Here is a 20975-nt window from a genome sequence, read left to right as displayed (position 1 = left end):
AACAAGTTAACGCACGGTAGCACCTCGGCATCGTCGCCAATACTTCCGGTCCAGCGGTTGACGGCCAGGCCCACGGCTGTCTCGGTTGCAATTTGTTTATAACCTCATTTGTTACTCGCGATGTCGTAGTTTTTTTTGTTATTTTTTGTCATTTTCTTTGAACCTATCTACGTGACTTTACCGAGAGACCCAAGAATATGATATATTTTCGTGTTTATGTCATCAGGTGTATGAAGTTTAACACGTAGGCTTTCACGACCAATATTATCCATAATAGAGGGGGGTGTTTTGGGGTTGTATCGCGTACATATAAATGTGTCGTTAAACCCCCTGCCACCCAACACAGCCAATTAGTAAGGTTTGTCACGGAAACAAAACGTACCAGTTCGTGGCTGATACAGCACACCGGTGTGTTGTATTGTAAACCCACAACATTTACTATTCGAGTGCGACGTTTCGCCAGTGATTACGTGATGATCAAATGATAATGCTGGTTGTAATGACTGGCGAAACGTACTCAAGTTGTAAATATTGTGGGTTTACTCTCCAAGACACTGGGGTGCTGTACTGATAACGAATTGGCACGTTTTGTTTGCGTGACAAACCTTACTAATTGGTGGCGTCCGGTGATTGTGGGTTTAACGACACATTTATATTTACGCGATCTAACACAAAAACCTCTTACGAAGATGATATTTGCATACAGTTGCGCTGACAGTGCAGCACAGCAGCGGTGCATATGCAAAGAAGCTATTTAGGCGTTATGGGAAACGGCGACAATACCTTGTCTGGAGCACCGTGCTAGTTCTAATTCTTACCCATATCCCGGTGATGTAATCGACACATGCGCCTGTCGTTAAAAAATCCGGCGCGCAGCTCGTTTGATACGACAGCAGCGGTCCTCCCAGTCGCGGTCGTATGAGCGGAGACGTTGGTGAATGGCAAGCGTGGCCGTGATCTACGCCACGACTTGATGTCAAGTGGGCCCACTCCGGTGGGAAGTCGACAGTGATTTCCATTTCAAGAGACCGCTGGTAGGCCCCCGTGAGAGCAGTGCAGGTATCCCACCAATGGCACGCAGCGACCGACTGGGATGAGCATGCGCCCGTGTAACGATCGTTGGGGTGCTGACAAACGTGCTGATTTGTTTCAGAGGAACGGTTATGTTGACGGAAAATACATCTTTTGAAATCTATGGGAAAGGGTCTGTTGTTTTTAGCTGAGTCCGCTATCCCTCTGAGCTCGTATTGGTGGATGGATATAAAATAAGTGAAAGTATTCACTACATTTTTTTGAAACACGTTTTTGTTTGTTAATTGGCATCTTGGCTTTAAAGAGCGGTATTTTCCAGTAAAGCTGCAACCTTGGCACTTTTGTTCAGTCGAATCTTCTTTTTTGTTAATCTGAGGACATGACTTGGTGGCTGGAAGCCATCCTCAGAGTGTGGGGATTTTCAGGCATTAAAGTAGCATAACGTAACTCGAATATAGATGATTTTGCCGGTGTAGATTCCTTGAAGGCAACAAGGGGGTTGGGGGTGAGGCGGTCCAATGCACTGACAGATGAAGTCTCTTGTCCATTGTGAGAAAGCGTCCCCATGTTCTCGGTCACCGTCGTTGGGTCTAATTCCCAAGGGAGTGTACTTCTTGTTGGCCCATTGAGTATCGCTTTTACTTTCACGCGCAGTCTTTCGTCACCAATATTACATTCGAAAATGTATTTCGGGATCCGATCGTCGTGTTGGTTTTAATGTCAGCGTTCAACGGTAACCCTCAACGACCCCACAGGGCAGGTCAAATGAAGTTGTCGCTTGGGCAAACGTGGCAATCGCTTTGGTTTCATTAGCATAACCGGAATGTGGAAAAGGGAGCGGAATTTGGCAATTTTCTACGACGACGTATCTCTTCAGATTACAAACCGTACCATCATTGGGTGTTGAAAATAATCCCGGTGTGTCGCGATATAATTTGGGGCAAAAGCTTTGCTTGGGTCTGCATAAACGATATTTCCAGGCAAGCGCGATGCTGATTTGGACCTGCATCTTCGCTAAGCGTCTCGCTGTTAGCATTGCTCAAGCAGGCCAGACTGCGGATGAGACCCTGAATATCGAAACCGGTCCGGAGTTTGTTTTCTGCTGAGCCTAATCTTGTTGAATTTACGCGCTGCCGGAAGGCCCATGCAGCTGATGACAATTGCGTTCCTGATGAACACCGCGTTGTGGAAAAATCGCGTTCTAATAAATGATCTATTACATAGGGGGTAAAGCACAGTCGGCGATAACATCGTGAGATGCGTATGCAGGCCGGACAACGACTGAGGCGCGTGGGTAGCATCTGGAAGCAGCCAGCAGCAATCCCGCCTTGCGTGTTACGACCGCTTATTCCGACTCACGCCGCGACGTCGTTCCGTTCGCACGATCGCGTTATGTAAAAAAAATACATCCATCGCGTCGTCACCAATTCACGTCACGCAAAACAACAGGCGGCGTTACGCGGGAACCGACTGTATGCATGTATGCTGAGCTGCTTCCGTTAAAATACGCACATTTATATTTTAACGTGGAGGGACGGGCATAAAGGAGGCGAATTGTGCCCTTGCGCATCTTGTTATTCGTTGCGCAAGGCGCCGTGCGGGCTTCCTGGAGCACCCCGAGTCCCCTGGGTGAGATCCTGGCGGTGAGGCTTTGCACTGTGACGCGCGCACACAGCGTTAGCAGGTGCGTGTGTGTGCGTCACAGCCCGAGCCTCGCCACTCGGGGGAATTGTTTCAATTGCCTACATCTCTCACACACGCTGTGCCCGTTATATACATGTAGGCAATCCCCCCCCCCCCCCCGTCTAATTATTATTGAAAAGACATGCTGAGTGACGCATTTTACATTAGAGGTTTTATGGGTTCGATCGCGTAAACGCGTCACCGCTCGACACAGCCAAATAGTAAGGTCTGTCACGTAAACAGAACGTGCCGATTGGTTACTAGTACAGCACACCGGTGTGTTGGAGAGTAAACCTTCAACATTTACAATTCAACATCATCATCAGCCCCAGAGTGAGAGATGTGGTGTTTGCGTCGGCACGGTTGGCTGCGTACAGGGCGAAAGAAGTTCTACATGCAGTCCGTTCTCCTTTCACGCCGCGTGTTGTTTTAATAACGCGAATGAGACAACAACACGACAAATGCATTTGCGGAAAAGTTTTCTTATCACGTGGATATGCGAATTGGACGTAACGCGATCGAGTGAACAGAACTGCGTCGCGCGAGTACGCGGTTGCGACGGCTACCTCGGCGTAGCATCACGCAGGGCGGGACGCCGCTGGATGCTTCGAGACGCTACCCACGGCGCCTCAGTGTTTGTTCGTCCTGCGTTAAGCATCTCACGTGTTAGCGCGGACCGTGCTTTACCCTCTGCATTATTTATTGCAACGCGATTTCCCCCCCCCCCCCCCCCCCGTAACGCGGTGCCCTGCAGGAACGCGTAAACTGCAACCGCGTTTACAGAGGAACAGATTCCGTAAAAGCGTACACCGTGCACGCGTACTCGCGTGGAAGTGAACGGAGGGGAGAGGGATACTTTTGCTGGTCTGTTGGCGTGGACTTAACGTTTCCTCCGTAGAACCCCCGCGGACTTCTCAGTTGCCCTCCTTTACCTTTGACCCCCGTGGCCTTCCGTACCCCTTCAAGGGTCAAGGGGGGGGGACCCACTTGTTGTTTTTACCAGTGTAGTGAATGTCGTGCTTTCTGATAGTTACAGGGGTCATGTGAATTGATTACAGCATAGCAATCAAAATAATGTGTTTCCCACAGATACAAGCGGATGCCCGCGTATCACGAGTGCAAGAATCGATGTCATCAATAAATAGACGTCTCGCTACATTTCTAATTGACTCCACCCGAGCATGCGGAATTAACTCTCTTGTCGTCGTCTGTGAATGCAGGTTGAGGATAAATATCCAAACTTAATGGGGGCTAATCGGAGTGAATTATACAGCATGGTTTTTTTCTGCCCACCTATTTATTGGCCTACTCGTTTCACCGTGCGTTGATTCACCTTGGCCTCTTGCATTGTACGCGCCGGAATTAAGACCGGAAACTGGAGGACCGCTTCACATTTCTGATGAATCCTGTCGACAGGCGATTCGCTAAATTTTAATCTCCAATGAAATAAAAACAAGTATCAAGTATAAATGTGGCAAATCGCTCGATGGTGCTGGATTTTGTTACCAGCGAAACGTCACAGTAATCAAATGAGAGATTTTGCAGCGGGTTTACTCTCCAACACACCGGTGTGCCGAACTAGTAACTAATTGGCACGTTTTGTTTACGTGACACACATTACTAATTGGTTTAACACGTAGGCTTTCGCGACCAGTATACATAATTGAGGTTCTTGAGTTATATCGCGTGAATATAAATGTGTCGTTGAACCCCCCGCCACCCGACACAGCCAATTAGTAAGGTTTGTCACGTAAACAGAACGTGGCCAATTCGTCACCAGTACAGCACACCGGTTTTTTTTGGAGAGTGAATCCACAACATTGACTAATTTACGAACATTTACTACCTACTACTTGGCTGTGGTGGGTGGTGGTGTTGGTGGGTTAAAGACGCATTTATATTGACGCGATCTAACCCAATAAAACGCTTGTTATGGAGGGTTAAAGCAACTTGTTTTTTTAGTTTATATCTGAATTATTTGCTCATGAATGTTAAAACAGTAGCGCCATGGACTAGTACGCAATATATAAAGGCAAGGAAATGACTATGAAATCCACTGCATGCAGCGTTTTAAAAAGTAACACTGAAAAACATAAGCTCTGGAATTAATCATGATTAATTAGATAAATTTATGTTTTAGTTAAAATTTGTTTGGTTATGGAACTTCCTTTAATTTCGCGTGATAAAAACAGTCAGCAGTGACCGGTAGCCTTTCCATTTGTTGTACTGTACAGTACATCAATTTATATTGTTTCCAGCTTAATCCGGTTACTTGTATTGAGTTTGTATTGATGAAGCATTTCATCTACAAGTGCAATGCATTGCTGCGGCGAATTTGACGTGATCTTTTACATTTGTCACTGCTGTGACCGTTAGGCTATTAGCCTATGACAGGCCCATAGACAGAATGAGGGAGGCTTTGGCCTCCTGTGTGTGCTGGTAATGTTTGAAGCTGTCGGTGATTGTGATTCTCATGTGTGGCAGCTGTCAGGAACATATGGCTGTGAACCGAGAGCATCGGCCATCATTTCTTAGCCACAGCGTCAGAGCAAACTCTGCTCCTTCCAGGACCGATCGTCCTTACACACAAGACGAAAGAACCGCCGTGCAGCCTCAGCAGACTGTTGGGGCAAGTGCTGTTAGCGAGCACATATGAAGGCCGGCACGGTACACGAGGGGGTGGGTGGCCAAGCCCCACGTCCGACCGCCTTTCTCTGCCTAGTGGCGATGTTTACACATTGCACCTGGTACTCATTTGAGGCTGAGTCTACCTAGGGGAGGCCCAGGACCGGTTTAGATAATCGTCACTGTTGTTGGCCGTGAGCGGTGAATTGAACTCGGGCCTCCGGGTTTGAAGCGCGCAGCGCCTTAGCCGCTACACTAGCAAACAAAGACACGGAGACGCACACAAAAAGAGACGCACGCATTTTCACATATAAGCATAATCCTCCAAGATGTGATTATATGATGCTTTGACTTTCTCTCTTTGTAGAAACATATCAAAATCATAATCTTTATTAATCTTGGAGAAATCCGATGGTGCTATGAAGCACCTTTTCACAGATGTCCAGTCGGGATGGCTCTGCAAGTTACAACAACAATACCGGAAAAACGATAGGAGTGCATATTTTAGGAAAGGTAATGATATCACTGAAACGAAAACTAAACGATTTTTATTTTTACCCTATAAAGCCCACTGAGCTATTAGTTATTTTTTTCCGAAGCGACCTGGATGTCACAAATGATAGCTCAACGAAGCGGCTTATCACGTGGAAATTCAAAGCTGCTAAATAAAGAGATTATCTGGCCGCTCCTCACTCGGCTTGCCCCGAGCTCTGCTCGGCAGGCCGTTTGCCCGGCAAAGGGGCGTTTTGATCCCACCGGGGCCATGTGGCTTCCACCACGGGTGATGCTCCGGGTGCCGCGGTGACGAGATATTAACTGCCTCGCCTGGTATACAGGAGGTCGGTCGGGGGGTGTTTGCGTCGGCATGAGAGAGAGACAAAACACAGACACGGAGACACATGGACAGACACAAGCCTCTCTCTTCTGTGGCCGTCTGGAACGCTCTCGTTTACGATATTCGGAAGCCACTGGAGCTATGCACTTTTAAATCATCTAGATTGAAAACTAATTTCTTCAGAACTGGTTTTTGCGTTCAGTTTGTTGTTCTTCCCCCTCACCGCTGATTATATTTATTTCAGAAACATTGTGGCTGTAGACCAGTGTTAGCAAGGTTGGCGATGTACGGTGCGAAATAAGTTCAACATACACACACACATAACAATAATACCAAGTGTTCAAACTGTCAGCTGGAATACAAAGGACTTTTATTTGTTATGGAACACGCCAGATATAAATGGGCGAGAGATAATAATGGTGCGGCCGTCTGGAACGCTCTTCCTTCCAATATTTGGAAGCCACTGGAGCGAGATTGAAAACGAATTTCTTTAGAACTGCTTTTTGTGTTTAGTTTGTTGTCCTTTCCCCGCGCCTCCGATTATAAATTATCACGGTTGTCTTCGTACGGTGCGAAAGAAGTTCCTACATACGTACATACGTACATACGTACATACAACAGCGGAGGCAGTGGTGAATCGCCAGGGATCACCCGGGTTCCGCTCACTCATGACGAAAGCGTGGGATGTACCGCGCCGGCCGGAATCGCCGCAGTAGTCTCAAACTTTCTAGTGGGGACCCCCAGCATCAGCTGGCCCTGTGCGACATAACGTGACTCGGGTGCCGTCTGGCACGCATGCATCGGTCTGTCCAGTTTGTGGGGGGGGGGGCACGTTGCAACACATACCCTATTTGTAGAGTGTGTAGGTATATATGCCTACACACCCTATTTGTAGGGTGTGTAGGTATATATGCCTACACACCCTACATACAATGTAGGCATTAGTATCTGCACACATTAGGGGGGGGGGAAGAGGACTTGTGGCACTTTGAAAGGAGAAAATGATTGGTTATGACTGCGATGCGAAACATTGTAAAACTCTCCACTCTCCCATTGTGCAATGTTGTGGTTCCGTACGTATTGCCTGTGGGAATTCACTGCTTGCTCAACTTCAAGCCTGACATTCGAGTGCATTGTACGTATTCTTCATGTGACCTCAGAATCGCCAACCAAAGGGGGCAGGGTTAGGGTCGAGATAGGATGGAGAATTGGAATTGTTTTTGTTGTTGTTGCCAACTTCAAGCTGCCCTGGTGTAAATGGTGAGTGCGCTGCACTTGCAAGCCAGAGGGTTGCCGGTTCGATTCCATCTCCAGGCATGGCAGTTTGGAACAACGGTACAGATATCAAATCCCACTCCTCCCCCTCACCTCCCCCGCCTTTATCCACCCAACGGTATAAATGGGTACAACCGCAGCAGTTGGTCAATCGGCAGGTCACGTGTGGTGGGTTAAAATGTGGGCACGCCCATCTCTTCCATCGCGTCGAGTCAGTGTGAAAGAGTAGGCCAAAGGCCCTCTTAGAGTCCGCTCGAACGGAGGCGATTCCACCGGCAGCGATGTCCTGTTGTGGTAAATAATATAACAATTATAATAAATTATATTGATTTGCAACCACTTTAATTTCATCAAGCTAAACTCTCCACAGACTACTTTACTGTCGTTTTATGCTACCCATATTCGGCATTGTGCTGTTGTTCTGCTTTGTGTAAACTATTGGTCAGTAACGAATCGTGAAGTGGGATTATGGCGGTGGTGGCGGTGGTGGTGGCGCTGGCGATGGTGGCGGCCGTGTTTCTGACGTGTCTTCTTACTTCTGTGTGTGCTGCAGTGGCCATGTTCCTCAATACGCTGACTCCCAAGTTCTACGTGGCTCTGACAGGCACATCCTCGCTAATATCAGGCCTCATCCTGGTAAGTAATTTCCTCCCCCCCCCCATAACACACATCTCTCATGCGCCTCCTCGAGTACACTATAAAAGGTTAAATGTTGTTCCCTGGAATTGCTCGCTCACGCCACGATCGGTGAAAGGGCCTCCACAAAATCGAACTCGAGAGGGTATATGGCCTACTCCTCCACGATGTCCAGACGTGTTGAATGCGGCCGGCATACACCGCGCGTGACCTTGCGATCGGCTCAAGACGGTATCTGAATTTATGGGAAAATGTTTTATTTGTATTATACCAGGTAAGGCCTACTGAGCTATGTAGGTCTTTTTCAGAGATGACCTGTCCAACAAATGATAGCTCAGCGAAGTGGCTCATCACGTGGAATGTTATAGCAGCCAAAAACTTAAATGTGTGGAGGGAAAAACCTGAGGACCCGGAAAAAATCCACGCGGCCACGGCGCATGCATGCAAACTCCAAATGTATAGGCATCGTCAGGGTCGGGATGGAACCCACAACCTCCTGCAGGCCAGGCGAGGTAGTTAACATCTCGCCACCGTGGCACCCATACTGCTGGGTGGACAGAGACTTGGCTTCTCTCTGTAAAAAGGGGTATTGAGACTCGGTGAGGATTTCCTGGGTAAACATGCCTATGTATTTAATAATAACATGTTAATTAAACCTACGTGCTGCATGAAATGCCAACGTACTACACGTTATGATGCAAGAATCGGCTGCTTTACCCTTTCTGCCAAATAAAACAGGAGGTGTTAAGATATTTCAACACCAAACGGATACCTTTTGCAGGGTGTCAAGTCTGCATTAACCGCACACAGTACATGCAAACAAGCACGCTCTAATAATGCAAGCGTTGTCTCCGAAACTGATTGGCCTACACCAGAGACGGCCTTCTTTATGGCCTTGTCTGACCAGTGTCAGACCATAGAATGCCAAAAGGCGAACAGTAAAAAAAAAGACAATGCAATTGTCAGAGCATTTATAACGCGGGTTGAGCATAAATTATCAGAGTTTGCGTGTTTTGCCACAAGTCCGTCTGGTTAGTGCTGATTTGATGCCTTGCAAAAGGTGTTTGGTGTTTGAACATCTTGCCAGAACGGGTAAGACCTATTCTTATATTTATCATCATTTTGATGCTGGCAAAACAACGGTCTCATATTCTAGATTAGAAGTTTTCGTGACTGCAAGGATCCATACTTTTTGGTTTTTTCGGTAAAGTCACGTCGGTAAAATTTTTAATAAATTTTAATTAAAACAACTAAATTAAATCGCGACGTTTCGGAAGCAACACAAGCCTCCGTCTTCAGGTGGAACCGCCACAGCAAAATTACTGTTGTGAACAAAAAGACGTTCTCATAGATAAACTACACATATATATATACGCCAGCAAAAGTAGCAAACTCAATATTCTGAGTTCTATTGTCTTTGACTTTCTAACCCCCCCCCCCTCTCCCCGGCGTTATCCCACAGATATTTGAGTGGTGGTACTTTCGCAAGTATGGCACTTCGTTCATCGAGCAGGTATCGGTCAACCACTTGGGCCCTCTGCTGGGCGGCGTGGAGAACAACAACTCCCCAGGGTCGTCATCGAGCAGCAACGGGGGCGATGCGGACTCCAGTCGGCAGAACGTGCCAGGTGCGTGCGCCTATTGCGAACGTCCCTCTGTCACGCACCGCACACAGAGAGGGGTGGTGGTGGGGGGTGTGTGGGGCCCTGCAATGCATGTGGGCCCACACCTCTGATTGGCGTGGTCGGCTATGCATGATGCGAAAGAAGTTCAACATAGAAGGGAAATAATAAAATAATAAAAATAAAACATAATAAAATAATTATCACGACGTTTCGGCCACAACGCAAGCAGCCGTCCTCAGGTGAAGACCAGAGTCTGTCGGGGAGACAGCGTCTGGTCTTCACCTGAGGACGGCTGCTTGCGTTGTGGCCGAAACGTCGTGAGAATTATTTTATTATGTTTTATTTTTATTATTATTTTATTTCCCTTCTACGTGACTTTACCGAAAGAGCCAAGAAGATGAATCCCTGCAGTCACGAAAGCTTTAAATCGAAATTTAAGTTCAACATACATACATGCAGGGTTGGTTGTGGAGCTCGCTTTTACATTGGTGTTTGAGTCTGTCTAAAGTAACTAACTTAAAACTATTTTTATTTTACCAGGTAAGGCCCGCTGAGCAACGTAGTTGTTTTTCAGAAGCGACCTGGTTATCGCAAATGACAGTTCAACGAAGTGGCTTATCATCGTCTGGACATTTATAGCAGCGAAATACTCTAGACGCGTGATGTCGTTTCTAAATGTGGAGGGAAAAACGGGAGGGCCCCGAGAAAAATGCACGTGACCACGGGGAGAGAGACACGCAAACTCCAAATATACAGCAGGCGTCGGGGTCAGGATCGATCTCAACATATCCTGTATACCAGGCGAGGTAGTTAACATCTTGCCACCGTGGCGCCGCTGTTAACAAGTCTGTCGATGGAAACTCACACTTATACAACAGTTTTAAACGCATAAACAGAATTTGTAGCGGAGCGGTGATACAAGGGTTTGCGCTTTGCTCCTATGAACCCGGCGAATCGAATTGGCTTTTTGGTCATGGCTAAACTCTTTGGTGAGTAATGTCTGAACTGATCCTGGCCACCTTCTTTGCCAGCCCACACTGACCTGCGCCGTGGTGTTTGGGGAAGGCCTTCATACAGCAGTGATCGGCAAAAGATGTAAATAATTTAATAAATATTTCCACTCAATTGGAGTAAAATAATTAAATGCAATGTTTTTTTCTCATGCTTTCTGTTACAAATAAAATGTCTAACTCGCATCAGAGCCCTGGCTGGGTTTGCCTAGTTAGATTCGATACGTTCTGTTCAAATCATGTTTTTCTCTCGCGTATCTCACTTGTCCAAGTCTTAACATTGTAACTTTGAAAATCTGGTAATATCCTGTAACTGTTCCTCTCCAGACAATGAGAACAGTTGGATAAACTTGTTGCCGGAGTGCGGCTGGCACCAACTGCCCAGCAGCTTCCTTCACGAGCCTCCTCCACAGAAGCCGATTTCCATGCTGTTGACTTTTATCACAAGAATTAATAATTTTCACCATTTGCTAATGGCTGTAACCAGATATATCTACTTCTCTTCATTAACGGGCGCTCAAGCAAGGAAACCACTTTACTTGGTTTATTTTCGTGTGACTTTCTTCGCACGGTGGTCTTTGTAGTTTTCTTTAAAAAAATCAACTTCTCATTACGTGTGTGTATGTTGAACTTCTTTTGCACCGTACGTAGCCAACCGTGCTAATCGGAGGTGCGGGGGAAGGCCAACAAACTAAACGCTAAAAAAACTGTTCTGAAGAAATGAGTTTGCAATCGAGATGATGATTTAAACGTGCATAGCTCCAGTGGCTTCCTCATATCGGAAGGAAGAGCGTTCCATACGGCCGTACCATTATTATCGCTCGCCCATTTATATCTGACATGTTTCATAACGAAAAAAAGTCCTTTGTATTCCAGCGGACAGTTTGAACACTTGGTATTATTGTTACATTTATTTGGCAGTGATTGGCGTGTTAGGATGGGAGCACGATGTGTCTCCAGGTATACCTTTCACCATCCGTAATTCCCCCATCTCTCCGCTGGCAATTGTCAAAAAAATTAATGAGAACTCTCGCGTAATTGTTTCATGTTTTTATTTCAGAATGCAAGGTCTGGCGAAATCCTCTGAATTTATTTAGAGGTGCGGAATATAACAGGTAAGCATTTCGACAACGGTGGTTGTCCTGTAGCGTTTACTGATTCCCCAGACGTAATAAAACGTGTAATTTGCACCTTCGTTTCGGAGCCACGAACAGCACTGTCGCCACCCTTTCAACGCCGATGGAAGTGGCCCGCTTGCGCAGAGCGGAGGTGGATGCATTCGCCGCGTCATGGCGACGCTACTTAAGTTGACGCCCGACGCCGACTGAGGCCACGTTTCCCCCGCCTCTTGCTTTGCGGCCGTGAATTTGCGAGTGTAATTATTTTTGCTGTCTTTGTGTTATTTTAAACTATCGCTGTAATGGGGATTTCTTTTTTTTTTAAGGACCCGAATCGGGCAGCTCGCTCTTTGACACGAGAGCCAAGCTTTCGCTAAATCTCCTGACCCCCTCTTACTGCCGCCCCCCCCTCACTGCCGGCCCCCCCCTCTCACTGCCCCCCCCCTCTCACTGCCGCCCCCCCTCTCACTGCCGCCCCCCTCTCGTTTCCCAGGTATACGTGGGTGACGGGGCGGGAGCCGCTGACCTACTATGACATGAACTTGTCGGCACAGGACCACCAGACGTTCTTTACCTGTGAGACTGACAACCTTCGGTCAGCTGATTGTAGTAAGTACTGTGGTGAGCATTCTTGATACAATCCCTTTTGGTCTGCGATGTGGGGCTTTTTCAAGTGTTGTGGACGCCGGTTTGCCTTCTGCGCCGTGAATGGGTCGTGTAGGGAAACGTGAAACAGCTCTGGACACGTTCTAATGGGCGTCACCTTAGCCCCAGAGTCTCGCACGCACGGGAGCCTTAAATCATTGGAAGGACATCTTTGACATGAATGCATTGATTTTAAAGTTCATTACATTGGAAATATAACACTGGTCAACAAAAAAAAACATTTTTTTCTGGCCTGGACTTTTACAGCTGTTTTAGATTAATTTCAGGGTGCTGATTCCAAATCTGATCTCAGATTTGCTCTATCACGTCTCATTTTTATGCTATCGGCATACCCCATTTTCATTGATTTTTCGCGAAATTAACTCTGTCACTTATGATTGCAAGTTGTTGCGAGTCACTGACTTCTTTTGTGTTAAAATATGGTGCTGTATTTTTAGGATAGTGTGTTTATAATATCATTTTATGTAGATATCCACATTTATTTAATATTTTTCTTCTGCAGTTTTTATTGAAAATCCAATATTTGATATCTCAAAAACCCGATGTGATAGACAAAAACTGATGACAGATTTGGAATCAGCACCCCAAAATTACCTTACTACCGTTGGAATACCTTATGCCAGAAAAAGTGTGTTGACCAGTGTAATTCTGTTGGGGAATTATGGTCTGGTGAAAATTTAGATGAAAATTCAAAGGCTTACAAACCGACGTGACATTATGGTTCAGGGATTTTCTTTGATTTTCAATTTTGCTTTGATCTACAGTAACATCTTTTGAAGGAGGAATTGGGGGTAAGCCTCCAAATAAATAAGCAATTACATACATATTCCAAAAAGAGGAATGTTATTTGACCGGAGCGCACATTATACACGATAATTAAACTGCCCAAGGTAGGGTTTTGCATTCTGTAGTCAATCCGCGTAGTTAAATGTCTCCGCTAATCATGTGTACAAAATCTGTGACGCGCCTGTCAGCACTAGGAAGTCTAAAAGAGTTTCGCAAACATCGTAATAAATACCAAACAATTGATAAGTGTCTGTGCAGAAGCAATTCTAAGACTGTGTACTTGCCTATCGTGTGGAATTCGGTGAGCCCATGGATACCCCACGCTATGCTCATTGTTGCACCGTTAACAAGGCGAACCGTTGCTTGGTGTTTCACGTATCGATATTCGTCCAACATGTGTCATAAGCAGCATACCTCATGTCCAATAGTGTAGAGTAGAAAGCCTCCTCCTCCTGGCGACGGTAATTGGTTCCCACGAAACCGTTCGCTAAGCGATTTGGTCGCGTTAAGTGAGTATAGGAAATGCATGTTGAAGGCTTAATTCGTTCCGATAGCATCGAAGGTTACCCCCCTTTTTCACCCAAAAAGAGTACTTGATAATATTTAAACAATGCATATTCATACATAAAGACGCTAACAACATTCTAAACGCATACTGATTTGAAGTTTTCATAGGTACGTGACTTCACCGAAATAATCAAAGAGTATAAACACATACTATTAGAATAAAGACGGTTCATCAATGCATCAATTAATATTTACTGTACCTACAACAGCACGTCGTTAACCGGGGGATGGTCGGTATGTTAACACATTGGGCTGTATGGAGGCCCGTCTACTATACACTACACTATACACTACACTATACACTACAATATACTACACTATACACTACACTATACACTACACTACTATACACTATACACTACACTACTATACACTACTATATACTACACTATACACTACACTCTACACTACACTATACACTACACTACTATACACTACACTATACACTACTAGATACTACACATTGGGCTCTATGGAGGCCCGTCGTTAAGTGATTAGTCGTTAACAGGGGTTGTACTGTAATTGTGAAGAGTGTCTGCTGAATTACAGCACAGCTAGTCTCGATGAGGCGTCACAGTTTGGGCAGGAGTGAGTCTCTAATTTGTAGGGTTGCCATGATATGCTTGTACGGTGACACATTGCGCAATATACGATCTGTGAAAAATCGTATCGTCTGTCTTGCTAAGTGTTGCGATATCAAGGCCTTAGTGGTTCATTTAGTTTGTATGACATTTTCTACTCGCTGACACATCAAATTCGCTCATTAAAGTTGTCCAAGAATGGCACTTTAACCTCTTCATTTGATGATTTGTAAATAAAAAAGTGAATATACACTGCACTACTATACACTATACACTACTATACGTAGACTTTAGCTTTTCCTAGGAATTCCCAAGCATTCCCAGGCCAGCGGAGCAACATCGTCCCACCAGCGTGTCCTGGGTCTTCGCCCAGTGTTGTCGATTGTAACAATAATAATAAAAACATTTTACATAGCGTCATTCATGCAAGTGCAATCCCACAATGCCGCAACATCGACTAGCCAGTCCCGTAACACAGATGGAACAAAAACAAACCCGACACTCACTTCAAGTAAAAAAAATGTAAGATGAATAGAGAAATAACAAGGAAATGACGATCGCAAGTTGTAATGAATGGATAGCCGGCAGGGGCTTAACGTTGAGTGAGCTGCAGTTGAAGAGATATTAAGCGGTTTTTATTTGCACGGGGAGGCAGCGAACGGCACAAAAACCGTGCAACAAGCCTGCGATAAACAACGACACAGATACTTGAGACCGACGTTGCGATAATCATCCCGTCGTGAAAATTGATATCGCATCCCATCGATATCGCTGCAACCCTAGTACTTAGAACTCAAGCTAGGTATCTTACAGCAGCAGTGGATGTTTCGGATACACCGATGCTGCCTGGTTGTGACTGCTAGTTTAGAGGCTTTAGCGAACGCCAGATGCTGCCGCTGTGCGTTCTCCCGTGACGGTTGACACCGCGACGCAGCGTCCCTCTCCACGGACGAGAAGACGCTCAGTTTCACGAGCAGAGAGACGCGCACCCCCTTCCCCCACTCACCCCCCACTCACCCCAATCCACCACCCCCCCCAACTCACCCCAATCCACCGCCCCTCTACTCACCCCAATCAACCGCCCCCCCACTCACCCCAATCCACAACTCCCCCCCCAACTCACCCCAATCCACCACCCCCCCTCCCTCTACTCACCCCCCACTCACCCCCCACTCACCCCAATCTACCGCCCCCCCTACTCACCCCAATACACCCCCCCCAACTCACCCCAATACACCACCACCCCCCCCCCCCACTCAGCTATCATTTGTGGCCAGGTCGCTTCTCAAAAGGAACTATATATCTTAGATGCCTTTACCTGGTAAAATAAATGAAAAATAATTATTTTAGTTTTTTTGTAGTTCAGTTATACCAACACACGGCATTAAGTTGCCGGGCACAGGCCCGAAAGGCCCAAACTAGGCCCAAAATGTCGAGCGGCCGGCGACAAACGCAAGCGCGGCGGAAGTTGCCACGGATACGAGTTGACCACGTCTCTTGAGTTGAGCACGGCAACTGGGAGAGAGCTCTGGCAGAGACGACGGGAGGGAGGTCCCGCTCTCGAGCTGCGGCAAGGAGAGGAGGCACAAGGAGCAGCGTCGATAACCCACGCAATGCGTGCCGGTGGTTGTGGAACACGGCGCGGATGAGACGATAGTCCGTCTGATAGGCCGAGTACTCTGCGTAGGGAGGAGGAGGAGCCAGTGAGTGAAGTTAATTTGTAACGACGGTGACTCCGTGGTTGTGGCAGCGATAGAAGAGTGACTAGGAGGCGACTGCTGATCCAGCGACTGAGTTACTCGGGTAAATTGGCGATCGCTGGATCCGTCGCTCAACCTGATTGCTTAACTTTGAACTTCATTAAATATGGTGAGGTTGGAGCCGAGAGGTTTGTTATGTAACAGCATGATATGCAAGTAGCTATTTAGGGCAGAAGTCCAGTAAGAGGTATGGAATGCAGGACGTGTTGACTGACTTCAGAGAGAGCTTTTTTGACTTACGATACCTTGAATACACCGGCAATTACCGACTTGAATTTATATGAGTAGTTCTCTACCGATTAATTTGGTTGCAGCGACAACAGCAACAAAACCTTAAGATAGTATAAAATAAATGCAATAACCATGATTTCAAACTGCAACACTGCGCTGTGGTAGATCAATCCACTGTTTTAGTCTTACCAGCCGGGCCACTCTTCACACTGCACGCGATCACAAACAAACACGATCAGCGGCTTGCAAAAATCCTCCGTCTGTTAATTACCGATCCTTCAGAATCATGTCGGGGGGGGGTGGTGGGATCTTTAACGCCCACCGCTTCGCATTGTCGCGGTTAATACACGCCACAGCATTAATCGGGGTCAACCCGTTGGATTCGAACCTCAAACCTCTGCAGGAGAATCAAACCGTTGTTGTTCCAAAGAGTTTACAACGCGTGATTAGCGCGCACTCGTGATGGACTGCACCCGTAAGAGCGCGCGGTGAGAAATGCTCAGACTTTTTATACTTTGACGTCTATTAAAAATGTTGAATGTTACACTCTGATTGTGGACGGCTGCGCTCCCCTCCCCCTTATTTTACACGCCCGTCTTGAACTTTGAACCCATATGTATGACCCTCAGGCTCTGGCAATGGACACAATCATTGTTCCCCGGACGCGAAGTCTTCAGTTTGCAGTTCTACCTCTTCCCCTGTCCCCAAGGGCGATTGGCAAGGTCAGACTGGACACGGCCTCGCTTGAATGCATCTGGCCCGGATTGGCGATCGCCAATCAACCACCGTTGTTACTCTCCATTTGTTTATAAACACAGCGCGGCCGGCGTCGACGTTCCGTTCTTCACTCGTCGTTACTGAACCACATCCCTTGTTAATAAACGTAAACGTCGCCACTGCTATTCGAGCCGTGACCCGCTCGGCCGATGCTTTTAATCAACTTCACTTAATGCCTTTGGGCCGATGGCGTGCCAAAGCACTGCGTTACTCGGTCCACGCTTTTTGCGCGCGCGTGGCAGTGATTAAGATGCAGAATCTTCTTGGTTCTTTCGGTAAAGTCACGTAGAAGGGAAATAATAAAATAAAATAAATAAAAAATAAAACATCTTATTATATTATTTTATTCTATTTTGTATTTTTTTTCTTTTATTATTTCCCTTCTACGTGACTTTACCGAAAGAACCAAGAAGATGAATCCCTGCAGTCACGAAAGCTTTAAATCGAAATTTAAGATGCAGAAGTGCGTGGTAAAAAAAAGACAAATCCGAATTGGAGTATTGGACTCTTCAGTGGATGTTACCGGTGTATATTTGTGAATAGAGAAAAATGTGTCGAGCCTTCCGATATTCGGATCTCAAAATGTTAGCGTCGTTTAGAATGTACAGTAACTGTGGTTTGCAACAAGGGGTTAGTTGCATGCTTAATGTGATGTTTGCAAATCCCTAAGCAAACGTGGAAGTTGCGTTTGCGTTCGGTGCACATGCCAATTGTTTTGAAGCATCTACTAAATTTATTAGGGCATCTGCCAGTTTTATTTGGGCAGAACACAAATGCGATTATTTCAATGATGGAACAACTGCAGGGGCATAGACAATTCTAAAAAACGAGACCACAAACTCCATTCACACTTAGTGGAGGTTACTGGTCTACATTTGTGAATATAGAGAAATGTGTGGAACCTTCCCAGATTCGGATCTCGAAAATGTTAGCACCGTTTGCAGTGTTACTGTGGTTAGCAATAAGGGGTTAGTTGCACGCTTAATGTGATGTTTGCAAATCCGTAAGGGAACGAGGAAGTTACTTTTGCCTTCGGTGCATATGCCAATTTTTGAAAGCATCGACATTGTTTTGTTAAGGCATCTGCCAGTTTAATTAGGGAAGACCACAAATGCGGTTATTTCAGTAATGGAACAACTTTACAGGCATAGACACTGAACAAAGAATGAGACCGCATGCTGCATTCACACTTTATAATGAAATGTTTTGCATTTCAGTTGATAACTTTTAACCTGCCTTACATGAGGATAATCAGGCGAGGTTCATGTTGGCCAGTGGCAAGCCTGGTATAATGTATGACGTGTATTAATGTATATGAAGGGTGTTTGAATAAGAAAAGAGAGACGTTTAAAACAAACATGTGTTTGGGTTTCGATTTAAAGCTTTCGTGACTGCAGGGATTCATATTTTTGGTTTTAGTTTTATTATTTTATTATTTCCCTTCTACGTGACTTTACCGAAAGAACCAAGAATATCTGTTTGGGTGGCATGGATGGCAACGGAATGCCGCAGAGCGTTTTCATTTCTAGGGCCTCATTGCCATGACCCTATTCATTTCTGTGTCACGAAAGGTATAGCCCAAACAGACTGTAGGGGCAAGTGCTGTTAGCGAGCACCTATGAAGGCTGGCAAGGCACACGAGGGGGTGGATGGTCAAGCCCCACGTCTGACCGCCTTTCTCTGCCTAGTGGCGATGTTTACACATTGCACCGGGTACTCATTCGTAGCTCAGTCGACCTAGGGGAGGCCCAGGACCGGTTCAAATAATTGTCAATGGTGTTGGCCTTGAGCGAGAATCGAACTTTTGGGCCGCCGGGTTCGCAGCTCAGCACGCTAACCGCTTCGCCACCGCTCCCCAAAGGCACAGAATTTGCAACCATTCCACCCGTTCCACCAAGATTCATGCAGATGCCGTGATAGAACGTCGTCTTCTATGAATGTCACGTGTGTTGGCACGCTCAAAAAACTACGTTCGTGTCAGATTTCCGCACTTGCGGCTGCAAGGCTCGCGTTGTGAGAGACGCTTCTTCTCACGTAACCTTCCGACTGTTGGTCCAGCTCAAATACCGTTGGTGGGGGTCGACACTATTATTTTGGAAGGGGGTGCCCTGGCGAAATAATAGGACAGAGTGTGAAGAAAAAAGAAAGACGTACCAGTTTTTTTCTGGTCATCATCTTGCCTTCTTCTGAAAGTGATCGTGAGATGGGGAATATTGTTCTGGGAACGAGGGGATTCTGGAGAAGCAATTCGTGACCTTAAGAGAAACAGCAAAGGGCCTGTTGTCAGTCGAGGCCACGGGCTGCTTCTGATGAATTTGGCAATCCTCTTGCCTGCCTTCTGCCTTTCCCCGATTCTCAAAGCGCTGCAGAAAGACCGAGGGAGGTGAATGGGTCGTTGTAGACGTTCCCGACAGGGCCCAGGAGCTATTGGATGTCAAACTTTTTTTTTTTGTACCCCTGGTTTGGAGGGACCAGCTTTGAGCAATCGCCGATTCATTGCAAGTCTACCGACGCGAAAGGCGGTCTGCTTCTCATCTCCAGATAATAACCTGACCCTTGACAGCTTGGGACTTGCAAGGGCGGGTGAGGTGCTTTTTGCGTTTGGATCCGGGAGGCTCGGAGACATCTTAATCGGAATTGATGCTGGCTCCCAACTTGGCACGTGTGTGTGTGTGTGTGCGCGTATATAAGGGCGGCTTGGGAGGTTTTTCAATTGTTGTTGTAGTCGTAGTGTGTCGGTAAGCGGATCCTACCATTCCCCCCAGCCCATCCGAAATGATTGAACATCCAGAGCAGGTTTTTTTTGTTTCGATTTAAAGCTTTCGTGACTGCAGGGATTCATCTTCTTGGTTCTTTCGGTAAAGTCACGTAGAAGGGAAGTAATAAAATAATAAAACATAATAAAATCATTCTCACGACGTTTCGGCCACAACGCAAGCAGCCGTCCTCAGGTGAAGACCAGGTCTGTCGGGGAGACAGCGTCTGACCTGGTCTTCACCTGAGGACGGCTGATTGCGTTGTGGCCGAAACGTCGTGAGAATTATTTTATTATGTTTTATTTTTATTATTTTATTACTTCCCTTCTACGTGACTTTACCGAAAGAACCAAGAAGAGGTTTTTTTTTGGTTTGGGCGATGGAGCTCCTCCCCGGAGTTTTTATTTCACAACGATGTCTTCAGCAGCTCCCCGGTTCGCACTCATTTGTCTTGCAAGGGGCGGTCTCTTTGCAGATGGCCGCCTCTTTGATCGGTCTTGCCTTATCCGTGCGATATTCGTCTTTTTTCTTTTGGCTCGTTCCTTTTATGAGGCTCTGGTTTTGACGTTGCCCGAGTTTTCTAAATGCACAAATCCATGTCGGTTGGTGGTCTCTGTGACTCGCCGAAGCTGTAATCACTTCTGTTATTGACTTGAGGCTAAGCTGTTGAGTCGGCTGCATGGCCACCGTTCGAACACGTTTGGCGAGGACTATTTCTCTCGCTGCGGATGCCCGAGGTGATTATCTTATTTGGAAAGGCAGCTGTGTGTGGCCGCTGTGGCGCATATGGAGTGCGTGGTACCGGCAGCGACGCTAACATCAGCGAGCACGGAGCGCCGGGCGGCTAAAACGCAGCGACTTGGCACAGCGGGGGGGAGTACAGGTGGTGCATCTGCCAGTCCATCTCGGTCAGTCGAGCCATAGCACTTGCGTCTGTGCCGTGTCCTCCTGCCAGCGAGGCCTTCCAACACTTTCACATGGCCTCAGTGTGCACCTAGCCTGGCACAAGCTC

At 46.6% G+C, this 20975-nt stretch overlaps 1 protein-coding gene across 4 annotated transcripts in view; it reads left to right on the top strand.

Moving 5' to 3' along the window:
• The window catches only part of ST7 (suppression of tumorigenicity 7), a 94928-nt gene that overhangs the window by 20785 nt on the left and 53168 nt on the right, over positions 1 to 20975 (top strand). For 2 of the 4 annotated variants that reach the window (XM_078876465.1, XM_078876468.1), the window contains exons 2-6: positions 8004 to 8086; positions 9549 to 9714; positions 11782 to 11836; positions 12333 to 12460; positions 17060 to 17152. In XM_078876465.1, the coding sequence (XP_078732591.1) occupies positions 8004 to 8086; positions 9549 to 9714; positions 11782 to 11836; positions 12333 to 12460; positions 17060 to 17152 (525 nt within the window). The remainder of the gene's footprint in view (positions 1 to 8003; positions 8087 to 9548; positions 9715 to 11781; positions 11837 to 12332; positions 12461 to 17059; positions 17153 to 20975) is intronic. The other 2 variants (XM_078876466.1, XM_078876467.1) reach the window with 2 other exon arrangements.

The sequence above is a fragment of the Lampetra fluviatilis genome, chromosome 44 (genome assembly GCF_964198595.1).
Source record: "Lampetra fluviatilis chromosome 44, kcLamFluv1.1, whole genome shotgun sequence".
NCBI classification, from domain to species: domain Eukaryota; kingdom Metazoa; phylum Chordata; class Hyperoartia; order Petromyzontiformes; family Petromyzontidae; genus Lampetra; species Lampetra fluviatilis.
This window is presented reverse-complemented; position numbering and strand designations above follow the sequence as displayed.